Source organism: Quercus suber, unplaced genomic scaffold (assembly GCF_002906115.3).
Source record: "Quercus suber isolate HL8 unplaced genomic scaffold, Cork oak 2.0 scaffold_904, whole genome shotgun sequence".
Classification (NCBI taxonomy): Eukaryota; Viridiplantae; Streptophyta; class Magnoliopsida; order Fagales; family Fagaceae; genus Quercus; species Quercus suber.
This window is the reverse complement of record NW_027070328.1, coordinates 4,294-22,571: the sequence shown is the minus strand read 5'-3', so window position 1 is coordinate 22,571 and position 18,278 is coordinate 4,294. Positions and strand designations below refer to the sequence as shown.

Below are 18,278 nucleotides of genomic sequence, written 5' to 3'. Positions count from 1 at the left end.
ACTACTATGTTGCTTAGTTTATGGATTAGAGTAGCTTATTTGTTCATCCGCTCGCATTTACACTATTCCGTACTTAGTATTAAGTTAGTGTAAAATCTATCGAGCCGTAATTTTAATTGGAGGTCTAAATTGCTCTTGTGTTTTCAACACATTTTCGAGCTTTCACCCATAAACTCTACAAGCATTCTAAGGCCCTATATTTATGTGGGATTGCTTTACTGTTATTGTACACATCTAAGAGATTTCAAAAGGATTATGGATGACCACTTGAATACAAGAGTTTATCAATATATATTTCTTGTTTTTTTCTTACTTTGTTTTATCTATTTCTATCATTTCACAACACTCAAGACATATTTAAACTAAATGCTATTATTCAGAATTGTTGTACTTCACAAAAGTGATGATATTTATAGATACAAAACCTTGGTTTAGTCTCTAGGAGCTCGCTCTAACCATGCACACCATGTTATAAGTAAGCGATATTCTCCTATGACCCAATCTGCATTCTCTTACTCATTTCCTAAAGGCAAAAGATGAACTAATGTTGATTTCATGTTGTGTATGATCTGGTGGAGCTGATGGCAACTGAAATGAGCTTGGCTCTTGAATTTCCGGCTTTTCTTGCTCTGAATGCCCACTCAAGTGACTCTCATTATTGTCCCAATGATCATTTCTGACATTGGGCCTTCTTGGAGATGCGTGCAAGCTATCATGGCTGCTATGGTGATAGTTGTGCAAGAGGTGAACCGGGGACGTGCCATGTGTGGGAGTTGTCGGAGTACTTGAAATGGGTGATTTAGTCTCAGTATGATTGCTATGTTTAGCGTTCTTTTTGGCTATGTTGTGCCAATCTTTTAATCCTGTTGCCAGCTGATCATTAAAAATGGTAGAACTCATACTAGATCCCATCTGTAAAATCAGGTAAACAAATCATAATTAAGTTGGTTATAAATTGGTGGTAATTTTCTTACTTGGTTCGCTTTTACTTAGCTCAAATACATAATCTGAACCAATGGCATCCAATCCATAATTATTACTCTTTAACACTAGGCCAAGATCGAATCCAAATCCCTTATTCTAGAACATTGATCTTTATCATTGAATTAGAATAAACTAATTTTGCTCTTAGTTTTGTACCATTTCAAGCCATATGACCTATAGATGTAATATACTATATCTCACCTGAGTCACCAAAGCGTAGAGAGGCAAAGTCACATAACTGCATACAACTTGTATGATGACCCTGGAAAAATGTCAGTGTTGTACTTAGATTAGCAATTCTTAAATTGAATGACAATCAATAATCACTAGTCCTTAATCATCCAGGTCAAATCACTGCAAAGACACCCTCATACAGAATTATACGCATGCGTATTTGTGATGAAACTCACCCCATTGAGATTCTGATGACAATATCTACAGTGCGATTATGGAAGCAATTACTCAAGCCAAACTGAGCCTGAAAGAGATGAAAATATATATGTAACAGGAAAGTTAGAAAACCCTCTCAGCTTATAGTTCTCTTGTAGCGAAATTCTAAGTCCTAAAAATGGTTTTAAAGAACACAATCATGTTGCTTAGACTACAAACATTAAGGTTGAGTAATTTTAAGGACTCAATATGTTTCACAACTATTTTTTTACAATATTTTAAGCTAATAAGTTATTATTAGAGCAACATCACTTTCAAATGGACCCATTGTGGACACCAATTTTATTTTGTACAAATTATAAGATGTTACATCAGCAGTTATGAAAAATTTTATGCACCTATATATATTGCAGTACAGTATATGCACAAATCATAAGGTATACTCAACAAATCATCAGCAGTACAGCTCGTGACTCAATAAATTTTATGTACTTATTGCACCAGATATATGATTTAGAGCCAAGCAAATGTCACATGGAACTTTGTGTATAGTAGTGCAGATATCATTTAGTACTTGTAAATAATGGAATAATTGAATAGAAAGGAAATGTTTACCATACTCCAAGCAAAGAAGGCCAATTGAAATGCATTCTGCAATTAAAAGTCATCACAAAGAGAGGCCAAAAGCAAAGGAGGTTAATGTTAGATTCCTTATAGATTAACATGCTAGTAATTTTCTTGATGTAAGTAAGTGAGAGATACCTGAAAAAGAACCAAGTGAATGAGAAAGAGAATGAACTTGGGGCGTCCAAACCAGAAGAGGTCATCACCTGGCTTCACCACAGGCTCACCCCTAACCACATCTGCTGTCTCGTGAATTCTTAGTCCCATTTGTGTAATTATCACTAGTAGCTTTGTCCCCACCAGGAGTATTATCTGTAAAATTCACAAACCACATCAACTTCCATTAAACCAATAGCCCAAAATGAGAATGTAGGAGTACAAGTTTGTTTCTGGTTGCCTACAATCAATGGGAGAAATGGTAGCCATAGATAGGAATGCCATCCTGTCATTGTATAGAAAGAAACATTTCTTATTAATCAGAAATCACAAGACAATTTACGCTAAATTTGGACTAAAGAAAAGAGAATGACACAAAACAGCCAAATGACCTCCCAATTTATAATGGATCGATTTCATTATTCGAATTAAATTTTACAAAATGTATATTCTTTAAATTTTTTCAATAACATCGTACTGTGTCCGTTTCATTTAAAATAGAGAGAATCCTATTCCGACCCTTAGAATGGAAAATTGTGTCTACAGTTTGATATCCAAGAAGTAGAATTTAGCTTACCATATGTGTTGGACAGGAGGAATAACAACGCAAAGAACCATATGATTCGACTGTTTTTTTCATTTTCTGGTGCCAAATGTGCCTGTAAAATGTAAATCACATAGGCAACATAGGAGCTCCAGTTATCAAAACGAATTTATATCCCTTTCTCGACTTGGTATACATATATAGAAGCTCGAACATTGTGTTACTCCATATATTAAAACTTACCATGATAAATCCATGTCTCAGTGCAAGGTAATCAACCTTGTTAACTGAGGTAAAGAATTGTCGGAAGAAACACACCTAATGAAACGAGGAGAAAGAGGAACTTTTATAAGAATATGAGCATTAGCTTCACTACTTGTGGTGTCCAACTTTTTATTTTTGAGGAGAGATTTTAGTCTCCAACTTAGTAACACAGAATGGCATGTGGAGAAATATACACGACATACTGTAATTTTTCAAATAACAATTATTTTGAAAATCTAATAGTTTGATTGCATATTTTTTATATTTTTAACTTACATGTCAAATTTTTTTTTTAATCAGATGTTATTTACTATTCAATCCATAAATTTTTTTTTCCATAATTTTATATTACCAAAAAAAAAACTTGAAATTTAAAATTTGTTGACAACATAACCATTGATCTTTGATTTTGTAGAAATTTTATAAGCATGAAAAAAAAATATATAATCTAATGGTAGATTTGTCAAAATCACATTCAATAAAAAGATATTGAGTTGCGTTAGAGCCAAAATTTATCCATTTGTTTTAAGCATCTTAAATTCTTAACCCTTAAACTTAAGACACTACTTAATTAATTTAACTAATAAATCAATAAAATACTAGGAAGTAACAGTTAACTTAAAAGTTATTAGCTTACATATAAAGTAATTAATTTAACAATTAAATCATTAAAACACTTCTAAATTCGGCAACATTATAATATTTTTGGAATTTAATTCTTGCTTACTATCCAAAGGGAAATTGTTGACTTGCTCCAGAAGTTCAAATGTCTACGCCCAAACGATGTATCCCTTGCAAACCTAAACCTTTGTGGATCTGCATCACATTAATCATTGTATACATCACACGCATAGTGTGCATGAGAACTTGTCTTTTTAACACACTATCAAAAAGAAAAATTAAAAGCAAACCCAAAAAAAAATCTACCTATTTTAAATATATATATATATATATATAATATAACTTAGCAAACCTTAACTAGAAATTGCATCTCATTAACAATAAATAAAAAAATAAAAGTAATTTACATTGCAGTTGCACTATATAATAATAATGTACTACTTAACTGTAGCTAGCATTTAACCCAAGAAAAAAAAAACAGTAGCTAGCCACCTACCCAATCAGCAAAGAGATAAAAATAAATAAAACATTAATGTTGCTATAATACAGAATTTTCTCATAAAAGTGACCATAATAACATTATTCAGGAAAAAAAAAAACAAACAAACAAACAAACAATGATGGAAATTTAGACCCCTTAAACACACAGATTGCGTAGCCTAGATTAATTAGCCAAGTTGTTACTTAGTCAAATTAAGCAATTCTAGGTTAAAACAATCCAAACAATCATATCAAGAATATAAAACAGCGGAAAATAAATAACACAAGATATGATCACCCAGGAAACCACACGGTAAAAACCTGGGGAGGATTTGACCCACCGATCCTCAAGGCTAACCTGAATTCACTATGAAAGAATTGAAGTTCATACAAAAGGAATACAAGCTCCCCGCTCGACTTCCTAATGCTACCACCAGTAGAACTTCCTGACACGACCACGCGCAGGCTCCGAATCCACGGACTACTTCTTTCTTGAATTCCTCAATCAGCTACAAGCTCCCCGCTTGCTTTTCTTTTAAGTTCCAATGGTTGCAACAGTAATGATCTTCAAGATGTTGAAATAATCTCCACCATGAAAACCCTAAGTTTTGTGTAAAGGAAAGCTCCTCAAAGATCTCACACGAGATTCACACAAAACAGCAATGTATGAGCAACAATACAATATGGACAACCTTCAAAAACGTGGCTAGGGTTTTATTTATATACCTAGGGTAAAAACATAAAACCCTAAACGTTTAATGAAGTAGGGCTGAGTTGGAAATTCTGCAGAAAATTCAACCTGTGCGATTTTCGATCGATCGAGTCTATTCTTCGATCGATCGAGCCAGGCCGAGAGTCCCAAGTACTTCTGCAGCCACTCGATTCCAACTTTACAATATTAAACCAACTTTGAGCAAGTCTAAATAAGACTAAATACAATGTTTTGATCATGGTTTGCCAACATTACAAATTAGAGTTCTAAATACATAAAATCCTAAGACCTTAGAACCTAACAAACAATAATAACATCACTTTTACACAGTACTAAGTACTAACATGACTATTTTTTTTAGGGGAAGTACTAACATCACTTGATTCTCAAAAACATATATATATATATATATATTAACATCACTTCTATTAGCACAAATAACAAGGTACCACCTAAATACTTGTGAAAAAAAAATTATAAAAATTACGTATGGCGTTAAAAATATTACAAATGTTACTACATAATTTTTACAAATTAATGTATATATTACTAATCATAGAAAAGTAATTCAAACATTCATCATTATTAATAACACATTAGTTTATAAATCTGTAATAAAATTTATAATATCTCTGATAATTAATTGTTTGGTATTCCATAGTTTTAGTAGCTTATTTACTAAGTATGAGACAAAATATATAGTTTTTGGTAATTTTTATGCTAAATGTATGACAAAAAGATAAAAATTAGCCTAATTTTGTTAAATTTTAAAAAGAAAAAAATTCAAGCAAAAATCAAAGCAAAAAAAGACACCTAGTTTTCGATTATTATCATACACTTATTGAAAAGTCATTTATAAAGGAATCCATTGATTTTTATACTAAAATACAAGAATTCGATGACTTTGTTTTTGTTTGTTTTTGTGACTAGTAGCTTTCAAACTAAATGTATACCCCATAAAATTAAACTTTGCTACGTCGTTGACCCGTTTGACAGTATTTGAGACTTACCATGATTGTATTGATATTCAAGTTTCTTTGTTTCTTCCTCCCAAACTTTCCATATTCTCATCTGCGATCCAAGCAAGAATTTTGACAACATTCAAAGAAGGAAAAGAACTAGAGAAATGTATACATTTTGTACAATCGCAGTGTGGGATCAATTCACTACTATATATTTGATGAATACATCATTTCTCTCACAAACATGAAAATAATTACAAGAGAAGTACCTTAGTTCTGCCCAAAGCCAAGGTGGTGATGCAGTAGAGCACATGAACAACGGCTAACACAAATATGAATATATGGAGCTGGTGAATCCCTAATTTAGACACCAAAGCGACTTTATCCTATCAAAATGCCAAACAAAAAAAAAAACAAAAAAAACTTCAATCCACTAAATTCATCATCCCCACTTCTCTTATAAACTATACAAACGGATGTATTACGAATCACAAAAAAATAATTCAAATATTTATTTATTATGATATTCAACTATTACTTATAAGTTATAACATTCATTGATTCTATTCCAAGTTTCCAACAACCCCTACCCCAATAATTGAAGGCTATTCATTGGTGGTACCACAATATTAAATTCGTTTAAATTAATTATAAAAAAAATCATTGAGCTTACCTCTAGTGTGCATTTGTCAATTTCTTTTGCAGCTAATATTCTTCGTGAACCGAAACCAGAATCCCAAAGTTGTAGTAGTTTCCGTCCTTTATCCTGGGAATCTGTCTCTTCCTTGCTGTCCTTGTACCCCTTTTTACAGGGGTGCCAAGTGGCTCCAACACTCTTGGGAACACATATATCAGTAATTGGCGCTTGAAACACTATTAAGAGCAAGGATATGAATCCCAATATCATAAGCTCTGAAAAAGGAAAAAAATATATATCCAACAAAGAAAAAGTGTTAGGCTTTGGACAGAATCAACTTTCTTTTTTTTAAAGATATGCTAGAGATCAAACTATGAGCGTTGGAATAATAGTTAAATAATTAAATTCACTTTTTGGTAATTTATCATGATCGTTACATACCTGTTTTGATTTTTTCGAGTGCTTCGTAAAGAGTTAACTTGTGTTTTTTTTTTAGCCACTACATAGGAATGCAAGAATCATTCATCAAGAAAAAATATATATATACACACAAAAGAAACTGCAGGTTACCCAAACGGATATCAAGATAAATAAATAAGCTTCAATACCTTTCCAATGATATGAATAATATGTTCAATGAAGAGAGAAATAACAACCAACACAAAGCAGACCACCGCAACAGCCCATGTTGGAGTGCGCTCCAGTGAACGTTCATACTCACCTGGATTTGGAATGTCCTTGCCCATGGAAGCAAAACTCTAAGAAAGTTTACAATGAAATGTTGAAGAAACAATGGAGGAAATTAATTACTGTCGTGATGATGATATCCACAACAAAATAATTGCAGCTTCTATACGTAAGTTTTTCTGCTGTGTGCGAGTTCGTTTGTTGTTTATATAGAGAGTAGAAACGAATTAAGTCTAAGTCTACAGATCGGTAGACTTTGACCCTTTCAAAGATCGGTAGTTACACTTATAGAGACAGAGAGCAACAAATTTGGAAACTTTTATCTACTAAACAAAACAACTAAAATAAATTTCTCAGTTCTCTCCCGGAATAAGAGAGAAAGTTCATTAGAAAATACTATATAGTAACCCATGTAGTATTTAGAGAAGAAATAAGTACTAATTTTTCTTTTACCATACATAGGTTCCATAAGAAATAACACTAAAGTAGGTTCATTTGTCTTTTTTCATACAAAACAAAGTTTTCTAGGTCCCACTTGATAGTTAGTAGCCATAATCTCATTTTTCTTGCCACATGTTCTTAAGCGACGACAAATTTTTATCCCATGGTGCCTTTCTCACACAATTTGTCCTTTGAATTATTTGAACCACATAATCATAATAAAAATAAATAAAATATAAGACATTTTGTAAGGATTTAAACCCCTAAAAAACACAATATGTTTAACTTAATTTATTAGCCAAATTGTTAATTAGGTTAATTATTCAGATCTAGACTAAACATTCATCACATGTAACAAACACAGAGGAAAAGTAAATAACACAAGATGTGATGACTCAGGAAAACCAATGACACATCGTTTCAAGGTAAAAAAACCTGGAGGGAACTATCCCAAGAGAACAATCAACTATATCAAATTGAGATTTACAGTTAAGATTACAAATTCATAGTAAATCTAACACAGTTACCAAACTAGGTTATGAACTCCACAGACTTCTTTGATCTAGATCTGTTCTCACAAGAACCATCTATTCATACCTTGAACTTCAATACACTTGATAACTAATGTTGTAGGGAATTCAACCCAAATTTCCCAATATGTGAGTTGAGCAATTGTTCATTATATGTGGTTTTGCCTTGCAAAGTGTTTCAGGTTACAGTATTTATGTTTCAAGTTCATCACAGCTCCTATGATTTATGATAAGGGGAGTGATATGATAAGGGAAGTATTTTTATCATCTGTTTGTATCTAGTACCTTTGTAGGTTTTTAAAGTTTATGTTTATGTTTATGTTTTGTACCCATTGTTGCTTTTGTAAGCTTTGAGGGTTGTTTATAGCACTTTTGCATGATTGTAGGCTTGTATGGTTTGTGCCATGTATTTGCTAAAACTTTGCATATGCAGCCTTTGTGCTTTGTGTTTTGGTACTTGTTAATGCTTTGCATTACCCTAAGTACAACACTCTTGTGCCCTTGTAGGATTGTTCCTAGATGCATATATGTTTGTATGCATTGGTTGAGTGTTGGACTTGCAAATGATTCTCTTCAATTGAGTTTATCATTTTTGCATGTCCGGATGTTCATTCCTTGTGTGAATGAACATAGTAATCACTTTTGCTTAAGTGACTACTGGTGTTGATCTTGCCATGAATTATTGCTTTTATGCCTATGTTCATTTTTGCTTGATCATGCTTATTTTGCTCCATATGCATATTAAGTTTTCTGCGTACAATGATATTGCTATGTTATTGTGTTTCAAGAGTTACTTATTCATATGTTCAAGAGCTTTTCAAATCTAGAGTTAGGTGTGAGTGAGTTTTCCAACTGTTCCCAACTCCGTTTAAGTCTAGAGTCTGTTGTAGGGTTTTGTCACAGAATAGCCAAAGGGGGAGATTGTAAGGTTGAATTTAATCAACCATCTAATTGGCTTTATTCCGTGACCCATTTGCTTGTAATTTAGCACTTAGTAACCCTGTATTTAGGTGGAAAATTGTAAGGGTAGTGTGTGAGAAGATGTGAAGAAAAGCTCAAGAGTGTGCAAGAAAAACAGAGTCTGCGACTAGGACTCGCGGGTGGTTCGCACTGGCAAGCCGCGAAATGCAGTCACGTGAGAGGCACACTGAGAAGCTGAAGGGTCGCGCCAGCTGTCACCTACAGGACAAAAGTTCCAGTCTGCCAGGCCGTTACGTCGCGACTTGATTTCGCGACTTGGCCAAGCCGGAGTTCAAGTCGCCAACTTGCCCTGTTTGGCAAAAACTGACGTTTTGCATTCCCTTCTCACCCTACTATATATACACCTTATACCCATCATATTGAGAGAGCTTCCAGAGAGAATTTTGTGAGAGAAAACCCTAGAGAAATACAAGATTGATTCATCCCCAATCTTCATCTAAAGAGACTCTACAAATTCCTCTACTCTCTTCCTCTCCATTGTCATACCCTTGAGAGGTCATTTACCAAACCCTTGTCTCACCACACCCACTCTGTGAGAAGGTCCATTTGGTGCTTTGGGAAGCAGTTTGGAAAGGAACCAATATACATTGGTTGATGCTATGGTCAAGTAGCGGAATCCGATAAGCTAGAAAAGAAAAAGGTTCGATGCAACCTCCTTGGAGTAAGAAACTTGAAGGGCTTAGGTACCTGGGTAAATTAGGTTTGGAGGGTCTATTGCTGTTCATGTATCCTAACTAAATTTTCTAGTGGATTATTGACTGCTTGGAGGGCGGCGAAGAGGTTTTACGCTGAGGACTTTGGTTTCCTCTTCGATAACACATCATGTGTTGTCCGTGTGTTTGCATCTTTCTTCCCTTTATCTTTGCCTTATATTAACAGCTGTGAATGTGTTTATATTTGGCTTAGATTGTTTATCAATTTTGTAATAAGCTTATTATCGTGTTCCACACATTAATTGTTTGATATAAAGCTTGAATTGATATTTTTGTAATTTGGGGTCTAAACGTTCAAGGGTATTTCATACCCATATTGAACTTTCATATATTATTGTCATCGGTTGCTATAATTGAATAGTAAGATTTTTTAGCATTCAAGACTTTAAACAACATAAAGTTGACAGAACATTTCAGTCATTGTGTGTAAAGGTACCTGGACAATATCTTAAAACATTTTGGGCATTGCAATATCTTTCGGCAAGTCTATGTATTGATTGATTTCTGATTTTTCTTGTTCTCCCGTCATCTATCCAAGCTCTCACCCCCTCATCTTTCTCACCACTTCCAAACCATTGTTGTGTTAGAGAACCCCAACTGCACCTTCCACTTTTTATTTCCCAAACCGCTGTTGTAGAGAAGAGAGAGAAACTCCCATGGTTGTGTACTTGTGTTTCCAATTTTCCATTTGGGATTCCATTGGGCAACTACGCCAATTGCTTGATAAAATGTGTGAAGGCTCTTATCTTATCATAAAAAAATAAAATAAAATTTGTGTAAGGCAAATTCACTTTTGTGGTGTTAAATATTTTAGTTTTTAACGCTTAAAAAAGTTACTTTACATATTAAGTTACCATTTCACTCCTTAAAAAAAAAAAAAAAAAAATATTACACTACTTGCTCCACATCAATATTCTTATTTTTATAACAAAATTAAACACTATTTATTTATTTTCCTCTCTTCTTCACTGTCTCTTCTCCAAATCAATTCTCACCACAATCACGGTGACCTCAAGCTCAACCAAAAAACCAGCAACCAATAAAATAAAAAAAAAAATAAAAAAAATCATGGAGCTACAAGCCACAACGTCATCATTGTCGTCTTCGTCGAAGAAAGAAGAGATGCAAGCTAAAATCAAGGGCCAAAATCATAGAGCTACAAGCCAAAAAAAATCGCCGTCATTGTTGTTGTCATCGTCGGAGAAAGAAGAGGGAAAAGCGAGACCAAGCGAGGTACATGGTGGCGGCGGCGAGGGCTCCGCAGCCAACGCCGAAGAGGAGAATCATGACGACACTTAGGATATCCTTGGTGCGGTCACAGAGGGAGCTGAAGTAGTAGGAAGCGAAGGGCTGTTAGGGAGGAACAGTGTGGCTTGAGAGAGAAAGAGAGAGAGAGGAACTTTGGTCTGTTAATGGGGGAAGAGAGACGAGCTGAAAGAAAAAAGAATAAAAAAGAGAGAAGCAACGGGAAACAAAAATAAAAAAAGTATTAATAGCAAATAGCAATTTGCTACAGTAAATTGGTACACAAAATTTTGTAATTTGTGGTGGTAAAAATAGCATTTTAGCAAGATGCCTCTGTCAACACTGCTGCTCTAACTGTAACTTATTGGCAAAAAAAAAAAAACAAAATAAATAATTTTAGTGGCTAATTCAAATTAGAACTAATAATAATCTACTAGTTAGGATTTTTGTGAAAATGCCGTGAATGTAACACTTTTCGATGGAAAAAGTTAACCAATGGAGTATGGGTATTGGTTTAAGAAATATTTTTATAAATTTTTTATAGAAAAAAAAATTGTTTTTTTTTTACAATTTTTTATATTTCTCATGAAAATGATATCAAAATTTTTCTAAAATAGTCCATTTACAAATGCTATAAGGACATCCGTTAATCAAACCTATTCCATAAATTTATGTTGGAAAAAATTATTCAAAACGTTCCTTCTTTTTTTATGTAAGTGTAGGGTTATAGCCAATGATTAGAAGAACTAGGGGAAAAAATAAAGGTAAACATAATAATAAAAAAATAATTATTTAAATAAAATGTAGTGTATAATAGATAATCTAATATGGGTGTTTTGTAAAAATAGTTGTATAAAATAGAAAAAAGTAAGTTGTTATGCTGGAATAGATAGAAAAATTTAGACAAAATTATGTGAATGCTCTTATGGCGTTTGTTAATTAACAATTTCAAGAAAGTTTTGATACTTCTTTTATGGAAAAATATATAATAATAAAAAAGTCTAAAAATCAATTACCCTTTTCTTTTCCCATAAAATTTCTAAAAATATTTTCTAAACCAATACAATTATAGCACCTGTTAACTTTTACCATCAAATAATTGATATACGATAAGTCCTTTCTTTACAATATTGAATATTAAAATTGAATGGGATAAGTTAGGAAGATTTTGGAATATGATGCCTTTAGAGCACTTGTAGCAGTGAAGCTAAAAAGCTATGTAGCTATTTTAACTCTACTAAAACACAAAAATAACCATACAGCAGTGGAGCTAAACCTACTTTTTTTTAGCTTCATTGCTTTTTTTTAGCTCCACTGCTACAGTGCACATCTACCTATGGATGTGCACTATAGCTTAGAGCTAAAAAAAAAAAAATTATTCCCTGCTTGGTTGTGTGTAGTAGATATAATATTTTATTGTAGTAGATATCTTATTTTATTTTGATATTTCTATTATTTTATTATGTTGAAAGCTAAAATAAATCTATTGCTGCAGTATGTGTGTAGGTAAAATAGATAAAGTAACTTTTTATGGTGCCAAATAGCTAAATTTTTAACTCCACTGTTTTGGATGCTGAACACTTGCATCAGGCTAGTCAAACTAGCCCAACATTAAAAATATAGCAAGAAACCCTCAAAAACTCCATGCATTAGACTTAACAAATAAAATAAAAATTAACATTAATTGCCACTAGTAGGGAGACAATGTTCCTTGCTAGTGCTAAAAAAAATGTTTTTTTTTTTTTTTAATTCTTTAAACACACACCTCTCTCTCTCTCTCTCTCTCTCTCTCTCTGCCCAACTCTCCATCTAGTGGTAGTCATAGCTGTTGTGAACCGCAACTCTTGGATTTGATGGTCATAGTTGGTCGATGGTGGTAGATTTGGGTGTCTGAAAGTTGATTTTTGTGGGTTTGGGCGATGGGTGTGGTGGTTGATGGGTTTGGCTTGATTTGTGCGGTGGGTGTGGTGCTTTCCAACAATGGGTGCAATGGTGGTTGGTCTAGTTCGATGGTGATCTTAGTTTGACAATGGTGGCTAGAATAATTAATTTCGATTTGAGTTTTATGTGAAAAGAAATAGGGAATTTGTTCAACTANAAAAAAAAAAAAAAAAAAAAAAAGAGAGAAAATACACACCAAAGAAAAACAATCACACACACAAGACAATATTTATGTGATTCGGCAATTTGCCTACGTCCACGAAGTTGTAGGGATTTCACTATTATCAGGAAAAATTACAAAGTGCGGCTACAGTGTTTTCATTCTCTCAAAAACAACAACAAGACAAAACCTTAATCACCAAAAACGGTTTCCATATCCTGCGCACAGGATTCACAATGGGTTACAAAACGAGCCAAAACCCTAAGCGCTCCGACTTGGGCTTATCGGCCCAAGCCTTCGCTCCATGGACTAAGCCTCAAAAATCTCCAATTAAAAACCACGCAACATTATTCGAGTCTGGTCGGGTCGGGTCGGGTCGTCAATCGGATCAAACACAACTAGGTTCCACAAAGCCCAACAACTAAAGGCTTGGCTGCAACTTTACTCATCCTGTACTAGCAATATGGATTTAATCTCCGGCAGGTGCTTGATAGAGTTAGAAGATACAAAACCTCACAAATCTCATAAAAGTAACTCTCAAGACTTAAACAACGTATATGTAAGGTTGAATTTAATCAACCATCTAATTGGCTTTATTCCGTGACCAATTTGCTTGTAATTTAGCACTTAGTAACCCTGTATTTAGGTGGAAAATTGTAAGGGTAGTGTGTGAGAAGATGTGAAGAAAAGCTCAAGAGTGTGCAAGAAAAACAGAGTCTTGCGACTAGGACTCGCGGGTGGTTCGCAACTGGCAAGCCGCGAAATGCAGTCACGTGAGAGGCACACTGAGAAGCTGAAGGGTCGCGCCAGCTGTCACACTACAGGACAAAAGTTCCAGTCTAGCCAGGCCGTTACGTCGCGACTTGATTTCGCGACTTGGCCAAGCCGTGAGTTCAAGTCGCCAACTTGCCCTGTTTGGCAAAAACTGACGTTTTGCATTCCCTTCTCACCCTACTATATATACATCTTTATAACCATCATATTGAGAGAGCTTCCAGAGAGAAGCTAGAGAAGAAATAGGTTCAGCGTAACCTCGTTGGAGCAAGAAGCTTGGAGGGCTTAGGTACTTGGGTAGATTAGGCTTGAAGGGTCTTCTGCTGTTCATGTATCCCAACTACATTCTCTAGTGGATTATTTGACCGCTTGGAGGGCGGCGGAGAGGTTTTACGCCGAGGACTTCGGTTTCCTCTTCGATAACACATCGTGTGTTGTCCGTGTGTTTGCATCTTCTTTCCCTTTACCTTTGCCTTATATTTACTGCTGTGGATGTGTTTATATTTGGCTTAGATTGTTCTATCAATTCAGTTATAAGCTTGTTATCATATTCCGCACATTAATTGTTTGATATAAAGCTTGAATTGGTATTTTTGTAATTTGGGGTCTAAACGTTCAAAGGTGTTTCATACCCATTTTGAACTTACAGTATATTACAGTTTTCTTTTTATACTTAAGAGTGTTGGACTCAAACCTTAAATGTTTCGCAGGCTATTAGGACTTAATTAAAATTCTGCAGATCACAATTTGATCGGTCAAGGCTTCTCTTTGATCGGTCAAGTTTGAAGTACAGTTTTGCAGTTCTTCTTTCTACAGCTTGTATGTTCTTGAAACATCACTTGAATCAACTTGAGCAATGTCTAAAACATTTCAAAGACACTAAGATCTTATACTAGACATGTTTTTATTCTTGGTTTACCAACATACAACAAATTTAGAACCTAAATATTTATGACTAAATCTTTAGAACATAACACCTTTTATATTAAACTAAAATGTTATGATTCTAGTGTCCCACACTGCTTAAGTGTAAGTTTAAACATGTGTATATAAGCTCTTGAGCACCATCCCCTTACAAGCTGGATTTCAAGGGTGACTTCTACCCATGGATTTGTAACATTTGGTATCAAAGCCTACCACCACCTTGAGTAATCAAGTTAATATAATTGATAGATTAGTGGAGCCGTGAGTTCTACCCATGAGTTTGTAACATAAAACCCTAGCCTCCACTAATTTTTTTTCTCTTCTATCTTAACTTTTTTACAGTTTCAAACACTTTACTTTTGCCATAGACCCAAATTTTAACTTCTTAGTTCTTACCACCTAAAAGAATAGATAAAGAAATGTTGAATTCTACGTAACTTTTTAAGAGTATTCAAGGCCATGAGAGTAAAACTTTGCAAGTAAATTTCTATATTCGTAACACTTTCGCATTGATTTATTTTCACAATTTATTTTAAGGAATCAAATTATATGTTTAAATTCTCTATATCTACATTAATCTCTTAATTCGATTGTCATTAACTATGAAGTGATTTTCTTTATTTTAATGATATAAAATATATACTTATAAGCAATTGCGATTATGGAGAAGCCTAATCATAATAATGATTCGATTCAAAGTATGTGTAAACGAACTTGTATCAAAGTATATTTTGCAAATCTTCCAATTGAGTAAATTAAACTAGGTAATCAAATATAAATTAAAGTTTATATTATTTTTGATCTTGTATGACAATTACATATTAATATATAATTGTTTATCTATTTTGTTATTTATATCGATTAATAATATTTAGATTAATTTTAATTTCAATTTTGTCTTTCAATTTTGCCCCTCCTAAAATGAAATCTAGCTCTGCCACTAGATTTAGTGGCATAAAAAAATTTATAATTATTTTGGCAACTTTTTTTATATGGTATGTTGGGATTGATACATAATAAAAGTTATGTCAATGATATACTTATGTGAAATTGAAGTTGCTCCAATAATAGCTTGTCATTTTAACAAATTATGAAAAACAATATAAAAAAAATTTATATCTCTAGCATTGCTATATAAAACATGAAGTACTTTTAAGTTTCAACACTTCCTCCTCTATAAAAAAATATTCCCCAAAAAGAGCCAGATGGAAAAGTGGTGACAAACAAATTAAACATGAGTTAGGTTAAAACAAAAAAAACAGGAATTAGTTTTTAGATTATAAGTTGAGTCATCCTTGCATTACACTTGGGTCCCCTTTTCCCTCAAAAAGCAATAAAATTAAAATTATAGCCAAATTTGCATGACTTTGGAGTCTCTCTGATAACAACAACAATAGCCAACAGACTTAATGACACGATTGATCCACGGTAGGGATAGTCAGAAAAAGTGACCCAACATGGCCGTGGACTTGGTACAAGGTACGTAATATATGGGTTGCTTAACTAGGAATAATAATCTTGTCCAATTGGGTGGCACAATGATTCAATGAAATGGGCCCTGATAGCACTGAGATAAACTTATATACTTGTAGCAAATGTACGAAAGAAAAAAAAAATTCATATTGATTTAATAGAGGATGTGACTTTTGGACAACCCTATATATCAGAATTACTAGAAATTTGGAGAAGGGATTCATATCTCGTGCAATACCTAGGTGCAATACCTAAATTCTCAATCATAGCTAGCAGCCACCAAATTCCTCACCACCACACATTCTCCTCATCTCATTCTCTCTCTCTCTCTCTCTCTCTCTCTCTCACATCTGGGTTTCTCTGTTTTCTCCTTCTCTCAAGTCCAGCTGTGGCTGAGCTTCTGCTTCCACTCACACCTATCAGCATTGGCAGTGCCTCTCATCAACATCACAACCACTGGTGGCCGCAGGTCCAACTCTCTTATTCTTTATTTTCTTTCTCTTTTTTTTTTTTTTCAATTTTTATTTGCCTTTTAGACAAGACCAAAACCCCTTTGACACTCATTTTGTTTCATTTTTTTATAAGTTTGATGAATTACATTTTTGTTTCATTTTTATAACTTGTCATTTTAACAAATTATGAAAAACAATATAAAAAAATTTGTATCTCTAGCATTGCTATATAAAACATGAAGTACTTTTAAGTTTCATCACTTCCTCCTCTATAAAAATATTCCCCAAAAAGAACCAGATGGAAAAGTGGTGACAAACAAATTAAACATGAGTTAGGTTATAAAAAATAAAAAATAAAAAATAAACACGAATTAGTTTTTAGATTATAAGCTGAGTCATCCTTGCATTACACTTGGGTCCCCTTTTCCCTCAAAAAGCAATAAAATTAAAATTATATCCAAATTTGCATGACTTTGGAGTCTCTCTGATAACAACAATAGCCAACAGACTTAATGACACGATTGAATCCACAGTAGGGATAGTCAGAAAAAGTGACCCAACATGGCTGTGGACTTGGTACAAGGTACGTATTATATGGATTGCTTAACTAGGAATAATAATCTTGTCCAATTGGGTGGCACAATGATTCAATGAAATGGGCCCAGATAGCATTGAGATAAACATATATACTTGTAGCAAATGTACGAAAGAAAAAAAAAATCATATTGATTTAATAAAAGATGTGACTTCTGAACAACCCTATATATCGAATGGGCAAAATTTAGGTACATTAACTTAGGTGCAGTACCTTAGGTTTCCCTCTTAAATTTAAGCCACGTGTATAAAATATACAACTCAGCAAACGGCATTACAAGGAATTGTCGTCTCTTTTTTTTTTTTCTTTTCTCTTTCCCTCACATGCGTGAAAACCAGATAACTACAAACACTTTCACCCTTATTTTCCCAAGAAACAAATAGATTTCAAACAAAAATTTTGGCTAAAACTCAACAAATTTCTAGCAAGACCCCTTCACAACCATGCCTTACATTGATTCTGGCCACCATGTGTGGAGGCAAAGTAGTTTCACTTTTCACCCACAAGAAACCCCATGCATTTACAGAGAACCATGCTAAGAGAATGAAGAAGACGGTGGGGCTTGGTGGCTATGGAGGGGTTCGTGGTGGTTAGTTGAAAGGAACAACTCTCAATCACTCTTGTTGGAAAATTTAGACTCCGGTTGATAGAATTAACAAGTTTTAAACCCAAGTTGTTAATTAGATTTATTATGAATAAAACTTGTTAAAACAAACAAACAAACATCAATATCATGTCAAAATCATGCAGCAAAAAAATAAAAAAAGACAAGATATGATGCCCCAGGAAAACTAATTAAACAAACTAGTTTTACAGTAAAAAACCTGGGGGGGAAACCTTCCCGAAAAGCAATCCATTATAGTAAAGAGAAGTTTTAGATCTAGTACAAAACCTTTGTCCCTAGACTCTACAATCCTCGTAGATGAACTCACAGCAAAAACCTTCTACCACTTCAAAACCTCTGAACTCTTCAACATATGAACGCCAC

General features: G+C 33.7%; 1 protein-coding gene across 5 annotated transcripts; it reads right to left on the bottom strand.

The window, feature by feature from the left end:
* Positions 1 to 354: 354 nt before the first annotated feature.
* On the bottom strand, positions 355 to 7,401 carry LOC112001625 (MLO-like protein 6). 5 transcript variants are annotated; one of them, XM_065768204.1, is made up of 14 exons: positions 6,983 to 7,401; positions 6,816 to 6,873; positions 6,411 to 6,649; positions 6,007 to 6,123; positions 5,786 to 5,846; positions 3,690 to 3,778; positions 2,942 to 3,016; positions 2,732 to 2,813; positions 2,400 to 2,440; positions 2,137 to 2,310; positions 1,990 to 2,025; positions 1,395 to 1,462; positions 1,186 to 1,246; positions 355 to 912 (listed from the first exon to the last, which is right to left on the bottom strand). In XM_065768204.1, the coding sequence occupies exons 1-14, from the start codon at positions 7,118 to 7,120 to the stop codon at positions 517 to 519; spliced, it is 1,635 nt and encodes a 544-aa protein (XP_065624276.1). In that variant the 5' UTR covers positions 7,121 to 7,401; the 3' UTR covers positions 355 to 516. The 5 variants fall into 5 exon arrangements, with proteins under 5 accessions (XP_065624276.1, XP_065624279.1, XP_065624277.1 ...); XM_065768207.1 differs by having other exon boundaries at positions 7,096 to 7,398; XM_065768205.1 differs by lacking the exons at positions 2,400 to 2,440; positions 2,732 to 2,813.
* Between the last annotated feature and the right edge of the window lie 10,877 nt (positions 7,402 to 18,278).